General features: G+C 51.9%; 1 protein-coding gene across 1 annotated transcript; it reads left to right on the top strand.

Annotated features, from left to right (window-relative positions):
* The first annotated feature begins 5495 nt into the window (after positions 1–5495).
* Positions 5496–8052, top strand: Egr4 (early growth response 4). Its single transcript, XM_028860196.2, has 2 exons — positions 5496–5856; positions 6193–8052. Exons 1-2 carry the CDS (start codon positions 5724–5726, stop codon positions 7503–7505), a joined length of 1446 nt encoding a protein of 481 aa, XP_028716029.2. The 5' UTR covers positions 5496–5723; the 3' UTR covers positions 7506–8052.
* The last annotated feature ends 1865 nt before the right edge of the window (positions 8053–9917 follow it).

Genomic DNA, 9917 nt, shown 5'->3' with positions numbered 1-9917 from the left:
CTATGGCTTCCCGAAGACCTTTATTCCATCTGGGCCCAGGGTCTCTTTATAAACTGCTACAAGTCGAGAGGGAAGGTTAAGGAGATGGTACAGTTGGTAAAGTTCTTGTCCCACAAGCATGAGGTCACAAGTTTGACTCCTGGAACCCATGTTTGTTTGTTTGTTTGTTTAAAATAAAAGAAAGAAAAAAGAAAAGAAAAAGTCAGGTATGGGGACACATACCTGTAATCCTAGTTGTGGAGAGACAGGTCCTTGGGAGTGTGGGGGTCAGCTTGTCTTGCAGAATCTATTGAGTTCAGAGAGAGAATGAGGGTCAGAAACAGATCCTGCCTCAAAGTAAGTGGAGAGCTGTTAGCTAAGTTTCTATTGCTATGATAAACACCAGGACCAACAGCAACTGGGAATTAAGGATTTAGTTCAGCTTACAGTTGTAGTCCATTATGAAGGGAAGTCTGGGCGGGACCTCACTAGAGGCAGGAACTGAAGTAGAGCCCAAGGAAGGCTTCTGCTTCCTGGATTGCTTCCCCATAGCTTGCTCAGCAAGCCTGGACCACCCGCCCAGGAGCTGCAAAGCCCACAGTGGGCTAGGCCCATCCACATCAATCATTCATTAATCAAGAAAAATGCCCCAAAGGCACACCTACAGGCCAATCTGGTGGGGACTTTTTTTTTTTCTCAGTTGATGTTCCTTTCCTCAGATGACCCTACTTTGTGTCAAGCTGACAGAGAACTAGCCAGCACAAGAGTGATTTAAGAAGATACTTGAGAGCTGGAGAGATGACTCAGGGATTAAGAGCACTGACTGCTCTTCTAGGGTACCCAGGTTCAATTCCCAGCACCCACATGGCAGCCCACAACTGTCTGTAATTCCAGTCCCAGAGGGTCTGACACCTTCACACAGAAATACACACAAGACGAAAACACCATTGTACATAAAAATAATCTTTTTTTTTAAAAAAGGTACTTAACAATGACCTTTGGCCTCCAAATGCACTAGCACATATGTGCAAGCACATATGAACATGTACATGCATGCACAAAGTTGGAGGAAGAGAGCCAAACCAGAAGAGGAATAGTCAGATATCTCCCATTTACTCCCCACTTGTCCACAGGGAACAAGATACAGGTAGGTGCTCATTACCTATCCAGGAGTAGCAATTTTGAGCATGTGTATGAATGTGTTTCCTATATAAGTGCACAGAGATGGGGTGTGGCAGCCCCAACTCAGAGATGTCGCCTGTCTCCTCTCCTAGCCTTTCCTACTCTCCAGCCCAGCCCCAGGTCTGGCCTCAAGCAAGAGCAAATTAAAGTGACTTGGATGCTTGTCCCAGCACAGACCTTGCCCAACAGCCCTTGGCAGAGAGTAGCAGTGGCCTGGCACCTCACCACAGGACTAAGGGAATTATCCATGACTAAGAGGGAAGAGGGACACTGTGGCAGAGGGAAGAACAGCAGAAGGAATAGGCGACCTGGGGCTGGCCAATCTGGCCCGACGGGCCACCTGGGGAACCCTGGACACCTGCCCAGCCACGCTCCTCTCTTCCCCTCCCCTTAGGCACAAGATGCCAGAGTGTATGTGAGACACGTGTGCCCTTCCTGTCTGGTGAGGGCACCTGGCCTAGGCGATGCATTTGGGTTAGAGTCAAGCTCTGGGTCTGAAATAGGTGTGTGTGTGTGTGTGTGTGTGTGTGTGTGTGTGTGTGTGTGTGTGTGTGTCTGTGTGTGTGTGTGTCTGTGTGTTCCTCATAGATGGATTTCTTTTTAGATAAGGTTTTATGTACCTCAAGTCTGGCCATGAACTTCTGAAAATCCTCCTAACTCTACCTCCAGTGTGCTGGGATTGCAAGGGTGAACCACCGAACCTAGTTTATGCAGGGATATGCATGCTAAACAAGCACTCTACAAGTGAGCTGTATCATCATCCCCATTTCTGTATTTTCTATAATACACATCTTGTATACTGACAACATAGAATCGGAACTGTGACCGTCATGGGGACACATGTGTGCATGGCTGTAAAGAATCCTTCACCAGGCTTGCAGGCTTGGGAAGATGCAAGGAAGCATGTCAGTGTATTCCACAGATGAGTGTGTGATAGCATTTATTCTATGAACGACTGGAACATCTCTGTGGGGTGGAGAAATGAGTAGCTAAGGATGAACCTCTCCAGTAGAAGCTGAAAATTACCATCTGGGCCCAAAGAGGAACCTAGGGGAAGAACAGAGTGGATGCAGAGTACCATGCAATACTGAGTTTGTACAGTCCCTAAAGTAAGGGGCACGGTCTCTTCAAAGGAGTAAGGGAGAGGATTCTCCAAGATACACTGTCTGCCTCTCTGTAGCCTACGCCCTGCAAGGAACTTGTTTCCATATTTAGGAGAGTGGAAATAAAATAAGGAAGCTCAGACCCGCTCCCCCTGCCCTCCAGTGCCAGAGTCCCAGAAACTGAAGCTCCTTTTTAAAATTTCTGTATTAAAGATAATCATTTTATCATATTATTCCAGGCTGGAGAGACACCTCAGCAGTTAAGAGTACTTACTGCTCCTGCAGAGGACCAGGTACTGTCCTCAGCATCCACCTGGGGTACTCACAACAATGGCTAACTCTAGCTCCAGGAGGATCCATCAATTCTGGACCTCATGGAGGAAGGGACCTGCACACAGTAGGGTGCTCCCTCCCAGACCCTGGATTAGGTACAAACCACACCCAAACACCTGTGTTCACAGAGAGAGCTTCTATTAGACAGGGAAGGACAGGAAAGTGGCTGCTTTCCAACTCAGGCAGAAACAGCAGCAAATGGCCTTGCAGATGTTGATTTTAAGAGGTTAAAAAAAGGGGAAGGTCTGTATTAGAATGGGCTAGGATTCGGTGGTGTGTTTTTGATTGGGCATGTTATTTAGGGTAGCCAAAAGGGTGCTTTTGGTTCATGAACCTCAATACTTTGATAGCTGGACCTTGGTGATCAGCCTTAGGAATGAGTCTGACATAAGAAAGTGTCTAAATAAGGGTAGAGACCTTGGTGGCTAGCTTTAGAGATATAATCTCTGGTTTGCAAGGGAGAGGCAGGGGCAAGGCCTGCCGGTCATGCTTGCCATGCCAGGACCTGCTAGAGCCCTTCAGTGGGCCCCAGCACTCACATGCACATACGCATACACAGCCACATACGTACTTAAAGATAATAAAAATAAAATATAATAAATGCTATTCCAAGCTGGGCATAGTGGTATGCACATTTAATCCAGGCACTCAAGAGGCAGAACAAGCAGAGCTCTGTGAATTTGAGGCCAGTTGGGACAGCAAGAAACATAGAGACCTGATCTCGAATAAGTAGATAAATAAATAAAAGCTATTCTATATATAAGTGTTTGTTTTTCTGTTTGTCTGCTTTTTCTTTTTGTTTTTTCCAGACAGGGTTTCTCTGTGTAACAGTCCTGGCTGTCCTGGAACTCACTCTGTAGACCAGGCTGGTATCAAATTCACTGAGATTTGCCTACCTCTGACTCCTGAGTGCTGGGATACTGCTCAACTCCTACCCTATATATAGTTTAATCTCCTTATTTTAATGACTTCAGAAAAGACTCGAGTGACCTAAAATAAAATAGAGAATGAGACCGTATGGAGAATCGGAAACTACAGTAGAGACAAGGAGGGATCGTGGCTGGAGCAGATTCTTGGTGCTTTTTCAGCCGAGAGTCAAATCCTTAAAGTTGAGGAATCCACATGACTCTGGATGGGGAGTCTCGGTGTTCTTGGGAACAACTTCGCTTCATTTTTAATTGAAAGGTTTTTATTTGAGAAGAGGTTTTATACGGTCCAGCCTGGCCTTGAATACTTGATCCCCCTGCCTCTACCTTCTGAGTATTAGGATTACAGACATGCACTACCACACCTAGAAGGGCAGAAAAACTGCCTCCAGGAGCACCTTGTTCCCTGCAGGAGACAGAGCAGGAACTGCTACCTCCTTGGAGAACAGTTTGTCAGCTGTCTGTCAAAATCTGAATATCCTGTAGCTTAGACATACATTCCTAAGAATTTATCCTGGACATGTTCACATTTATATAGTTAAGGACAATGATGCCAACAACATTGGTTGGGGGAAAAAAAGTTAGAAGTTACTCGTGTGTTCATGGATAGGCACCAGCCAGTGGCTAATTCATGGTCTTCCTATGAAATGGAGAACTAACTGCTCAGCCTTAGATAACACCAAACTAGGTCTTTGTCTTGAGACATGATGCAATCTCTCAGCTAGTTTAAGTGGGGAAAAAATTACAAAACAGTTTGAATGTTTGCATAGGTGAAAACATTTTGCCAAAAACTACTCGAGAAACTTCTTACGTGGCTACCTCAAGAGATCAAAATGAAGGTGAGACAAGAGAAACCTTTAATTTTCAGTTAAGAATGTACTCTTGGGGGCTGGAAAGATGGCTCAGGGAATAAGAGCTCTGGATGCTCTTCCAGAGGACCTGGGTTCAGTTCCCAGCACCCACATGGTGACTCACAAGTATCTCTAACTTTAGTTCCAGGGGGATACAATGCTCTCTCCTGGCTTCTGTGGGTACCAGGCATGCATGTGGTATATAGACATACATGCAGGCAAAATGAATACACATAAAATAAAAATTTTTTAAAAAATGTACTATTAGCCTGGTATGGCTACACACACTAATCTCAGGACTCAGGAGGCTCAGAGGCAGAGGCAGGTGGATCTCTCTAAGTTCAAGGCCACCCTAGTCTACATAGTGAGTTCTAGGTCATCCAGAGATGCATAGTGAAGCCTTGTCTCAAAAAAAGAACGGAATACTCTTGTATGCTAATTGATACCATCCACCACCATTTTCGAATTTTGCATTATGGCAATTTTTAAATAAATAAGCACAAACTTAGATGTTTAAACAGGAATGAACACACACACACACACACACACACACACACACACACACACACACAAAGTCAATCTCTCAGAATCTGCCTGTCTCAGACCCCCAATGCAGTCCTGTCTGGCTTTTTCTGTGGGCGCTGGGGTTTCAAACTCAGGTCTTCGTGCTTGCAACTCAAGTGCTCTTATCCATTTCTGGGTTACGGAGTATGTCCGGGACTTCACGTTACCTGACTCAATTTCTCTGCTTAGCAAACTCACAGGTGAAGAAATTGACATTAGGTGGGAAGCAAACGCTGCAAATTGGAAAGGGTGGATCCGAACCCGCATTTTTCCGGACGGAAGGGCAACGCGCATTCCCGGTTCTCACACGGCGCCCAGCCCCTGCGGGGCGCACCCGTGGCCCAGCGCGCACGAGGTTCCACGCTCAGGGGACTCGCGCGCACGCAGCGGCGCGGCCCCGGCGGCGGCAGCGACGTCACAAGCCGAGCTTTCCTTATCGGGAGTCCCCGGCATACATCCTGTGTCCATGTTTGGTCATTTACGTCACGGCGCCAGGGCCGGGGCCTCCCGAAATGGCAGTGGCCCGGGGAGTCGGAAGCCCGGAGCCAGCGCCGCCTCGGCTATATAAGTGGGGGGACGGCGGGCTGGGGGAGCCCGGCTGCGCTTTGGAGCCGCCAGGAGCCGCCGCCCGAGGCCGGTGCCGGCGAGCTAGGGCGTCGCGGCCCCCCGACCCGCATCCCGGACCCGAGCGTCGGGAGCTTGGAGCTAGAGCTCCAGGCTTCCCCGCCAGCCGCGCGCGCCCCAGCCCTGCGAGGCCCCGGGCGCCCCGCCGCCGCCGCCGCGCCATGCTCCACCTGAGCGACTTCTCCGGCCCCGACGCGCCCCTCGCCAAACCCACCGAAGGCTGCGCCCACGCCAGCCCCGAGCTGCCCCGGCTGCCCGCCAGGGACGCTCCCTCGGCCGCCGCCTATCCTGGAGGTAAGGAGAGGGACTAGGGGCGCGCAGACGGGGAGCGCGGAGAGGGGTGGTGGAAGAGGCGCGCGTGGTGGAGATGGGGGGGGGGATGTCCCAAAGCGCGCGGTACCATTCCCACCCACCCCCAACAAGGCCGCGGGCTCCTGGGTGGGAGCCCGTGCGTGTTCCGGTCCCGGGGCGTCCGTGGGGAGGAACCCCCGCGCTGCAGACTCGGAAGTGCACGAGGAGCTCTGCCTGTGGCTTGCGCACGGGGGCTCGGGTGGGATGGGTCACGGCTGCAGGATGGGGGCACGCCCTTTGAGGTGTGCGGGGCTGATGCGCGGTCCCCTCCCTCGGCAGGCGACTTCTTGAGCTGGGCTCTGAGCGGCTGCGGCGCCGGGGGCGACCTAGCTGACTCCTGCTTCCTGGAAGGCCCCGCACCCACGCCCCCTCCGGGCCTCAGCTACAGCGGCAGCTTCTTCATCCAGGCGGTACCCGAACACCCGCACGACCCGGAGGCCCTCTTCAACCTCATGTCGGGCATCTTGGGCCTGGCACCCTTTCCCAGCCCCGAGGCGGCGGCGTCTCGGTCCCCGCTGGATGCCCCTTTCCCCGCGGGCCTCGATGCCTTGTTGCCGGACCTTTACTCCCCGGATCTGAGCTCAGCCGCCTTCCCGGAGGCGTTTTGGGAGGCTGCGCCTTCGGCGGGAGCCCCCTCGCAGTGCCTGTTCGAGCCCCAGCTCTCCCCGCCCGACGTCAAGCCGGGGCTGCGGGCGCCTCCCGCTTCGCCAGCGCTGGACGCTGCCTCGGCCTTCAAAGGGCCCTACGCCCCCTGGGAGCTGCTGTCTGCGGGGGCCCCGGGGAACTGTGGGTCACATGCAAGCTTCCAGGCCACCCCCGAGGTGCGTTTCCCCACGGTAGGGACCAAGGTTGAGGACCTGCTGTCCATCAGCTGCCCCGCCGAGCTGCCGGGCCCGGCCACCAGACTCTACCCGGCAGGGGCCTACGACGCCTTCTCGTTGACCCCGGGTGACTTAGGGGAGGGGACCGAGGGCCTCCCGGAGTTGCTGACCCCTCCGGGCGGGGAGGGAGGGAGCAGTGGCGAAGGCGGGGAGTTCCTGGCCACCTCTCAGCCTCAGTTGTCCCCGCTGGGCCTGCGCAGCGCCGCCACGGCGGCGGCGGCGGACTTCCCCAAACCCTTGGTGGCCGACCTCGCGGGAGGCAGCGGAGTGGCCCCGCCGCCGGTGTCGCCCGCCGCCGCCTTTCCCGCGGCCAAGGCCCGTCGCAAGGGGCGCCGGGGCGGCAAGTGCAGCGCGCGCTGCTTCTGCCCGCGGCCGCACGTCAAGGCCTTCGCCTGCCCGGTGGAGAGCTGCGTGCGGAGCTTCGCGCGCTCCGACGAGCTCAATCGCCACCTGCGCATCCACACCGGGCACAAGCCCTTCCAGTGCCGCATCTGCCTGCGCAACTTCAGCCGCAGCGACCACCTCACCACGCACGTGCGCACCCACACGGGCGAGAAGCCCTTCGCCTGCGACGTGTGTGGCCGCCGCTTCGCGCGCAGCGACGAGAAGAAACGGCACAGCAAGGTGCATCTGAAGCAGAAGGCGCGGGCCGAGGAGAGGCTCAAGGGCCTGGGCTTCTACTCGCTGGGCCTCTCCTTTGCCGCCCTCTGAGCTGGAGCTGGCCCTGTAGGTTGGGGGCGCCGCCGCTCGGCGCACGCGGCAAGGTCTGGCCGGTCCCTCCTCCCCGCTACCCTTCCTGCCTCTTCCACGCACGTCCGGGGCCACCCGCAGTCCAGCTCCAGTTCCCACGAAGCGCCCGCCGCACACGCCCTTTCAGCACGGGTTCCGTGGACAGCGCCTGCTTTCGCAGCCGCCTTCCTCCTAGCCAGCTGTGCGGACAGTCCTCTTGGGCCACCCACAAAGCAGGCACTTCCTTTGGGACTAAAGAGAGGTTTTTGTTTTGTTTTGTTTGTAACTGGCGTTTGCCCCACGCCCTCCTCGTTATCCCTTCCCAGAGACAAAGCTGGGGATGTGCCGAGCCGAGCCGGTCTCTTGAGAACTTTGTATAGCAATGTCCAGCAAGCCTTTGGATGTGATGTTTTTTGCTTTGGGGTGATTTTCTTTCGGTTGTCGTTCATTTTTGTAAAGCAGACGCTACACTCAAGCACTTGACAAAACTGTTTATTTTTGCAATTAAAATTATTGTGCTAAAAGCTTACTGGATCTGCCTTGTAAACTCCTAACCCTTCCTAACTTCTCTTCCAGGACAGTATATGCTAGGAGACAGGAAATAACCCACATTGGTGAGATGCAGGCCCCTGACACATTGCACCTACAGGACACTGATATACCTCAGGCATTTTATAAATATATATAGAATGAAGTGATTCACAGCTGACTTAGGGGTTAGCTGTGTTTCTGGAACCAAATGTGGAAGGTGTAGGTAGTAAACATGGTTGGTCTGATGTCCTGATCCTCAGTTTCTAGTACCATTTTGAAACAGGAAGCAGTCGGTGTAAGTTGGTTGCAGGCAAGTATCCAAGTAGAAACAGCAAGGGTCAGGTACCTAACGCCAGCCTTTATTGCTTGCTTTCCAGCCCCTGAGAGGGAAGCATTTGGAAAAGGCTTTCAAACAGATAAAGAGAAAGCTGCGGCACTAGAGGGCGCCCTGGGCATCAGAGGTTGCCGAATGACAGTGGGATTTATGAAACTCAGCATTTGCTATCACAGATATATCTGTTCAAGAATCATAGGCTGTGAAGACCAGAAGGGTCTCCAGGTCACAGCCCTTTCCAAAACTTTACTTCCAGGTCAACCCTTCATGTTTTGGGGATGCAGGCAGGAGGCTGGTGAAAAAAGCATGATCCTGTAATAGGGAAGATGGGTCACCCGCTTTATTCTCTGATCTTCCTCTTCAAAGCTTTTCCCATGTTGGGCAGTATAAAAAGCCTACTGTGTGCCATGTTACACCTCCTGAATGACTGCTTTAAGCTAAGGCAAGGAGAGGGCCTATATCTGATGACATTGTTCTTTTCTGCTTTAAGCTAAGTTTGTGTGTGTGTGTGTGTGTGTGTGTGTGTGTGTGTGTGTGTGTGTAGGTCAACTTTATCATTCTTCAGGAGCCACCTACTTACTGCTTTTGATTTGGTTGTCTGTCTGTCTGTATGTATGTACATGTATGCGTGTGTGTTTGCAAGTACACACCTGTGCAAAGGCCAGAAGAGAATGCCAAATGTCCTCTATCACACTGCACCATGGTTTTTAGCTTTGTTACTTTGGGGTGCATAAATGTGTTGCCTGATGTGTGCCATATTCTGACATCTGATGTCAGAAGACAGTTTCAGACTCCCTGGAACTGGAGTTCTGGATGGTTATGAGCCACCATGTGGGTTGTGGGAACTAAACCTCTGTCCTCTGTAAGAGTAACACGTGCTCTTGTCCACTGGGTCATCTCTTCAGCCCCTTCTAACTGTGCTTTGCTTGTTTGTTTTGTTTTGTTTTGTTTTTGAGATGCTCTCTCACCTAACCTGAAGCTCACAGTTTTGGCTAGGCTTGCCAGCCAGTAAATTTCCTAGATGCACCTGTCTCCACCCCTTAACCCTGGGTTACAAGCACCTATGAGTGGCCGTGGTTGGCTCTTACACATGTACTGGTTATTAAAATCAGACCTCCAGCTGGGTAGTGGTGGCACACACCTTTAATTCCAGCACTTAGGAGGCAGAGGCAGGTGGATCTCTGAGTTTGAGGCCTCAAATCAATCAGAAAACCCAAATTTAGATCCCCAAACGCATCAAGGGCTCTCAGTTCATTTTCATTTTGAGTTTTTTTTTTTTTATTGTTTGGGATTTCTTTATGATTTTAAATTTTACTTTTTTATTATTTACTTTGCGTTTTTAAAAATAATTTAATGTGCATTGGTGCTTTGCTTGCACATATGTTGTTGTGAGGGTGTCAGATGCCCTGGAACTGGAACAGAACTGTAAAGAACGTTGTAAGCTGCCATGTGGGTGCTGGAAATTGAATCTGGGTCCTCTGCAAATGCACTGAATGCTCTTAACCACCGAGCAATCCTTCCAACCTCTT

The sequence above is a fragment of the Peromyscus leucopus genome, chromosome 3 (genome assembly GCF_004664715.2).
Source record: "Peromyscus leucopus breed LL Stock chromosome 3, UCI_PerLeu_2.1, whole genome shotgun sequence".
Lineage (NCBI taxonomy): Eukaryota > Metazoa > Chordata > Mammalia > Rodentia > Cricetidae > Peromyscus > Peromyscus leucopus.
Note: the sequence above shows the minus strand (reverse complement) of the source record. Positions and strands in the feature narration are given on the sequence as shown.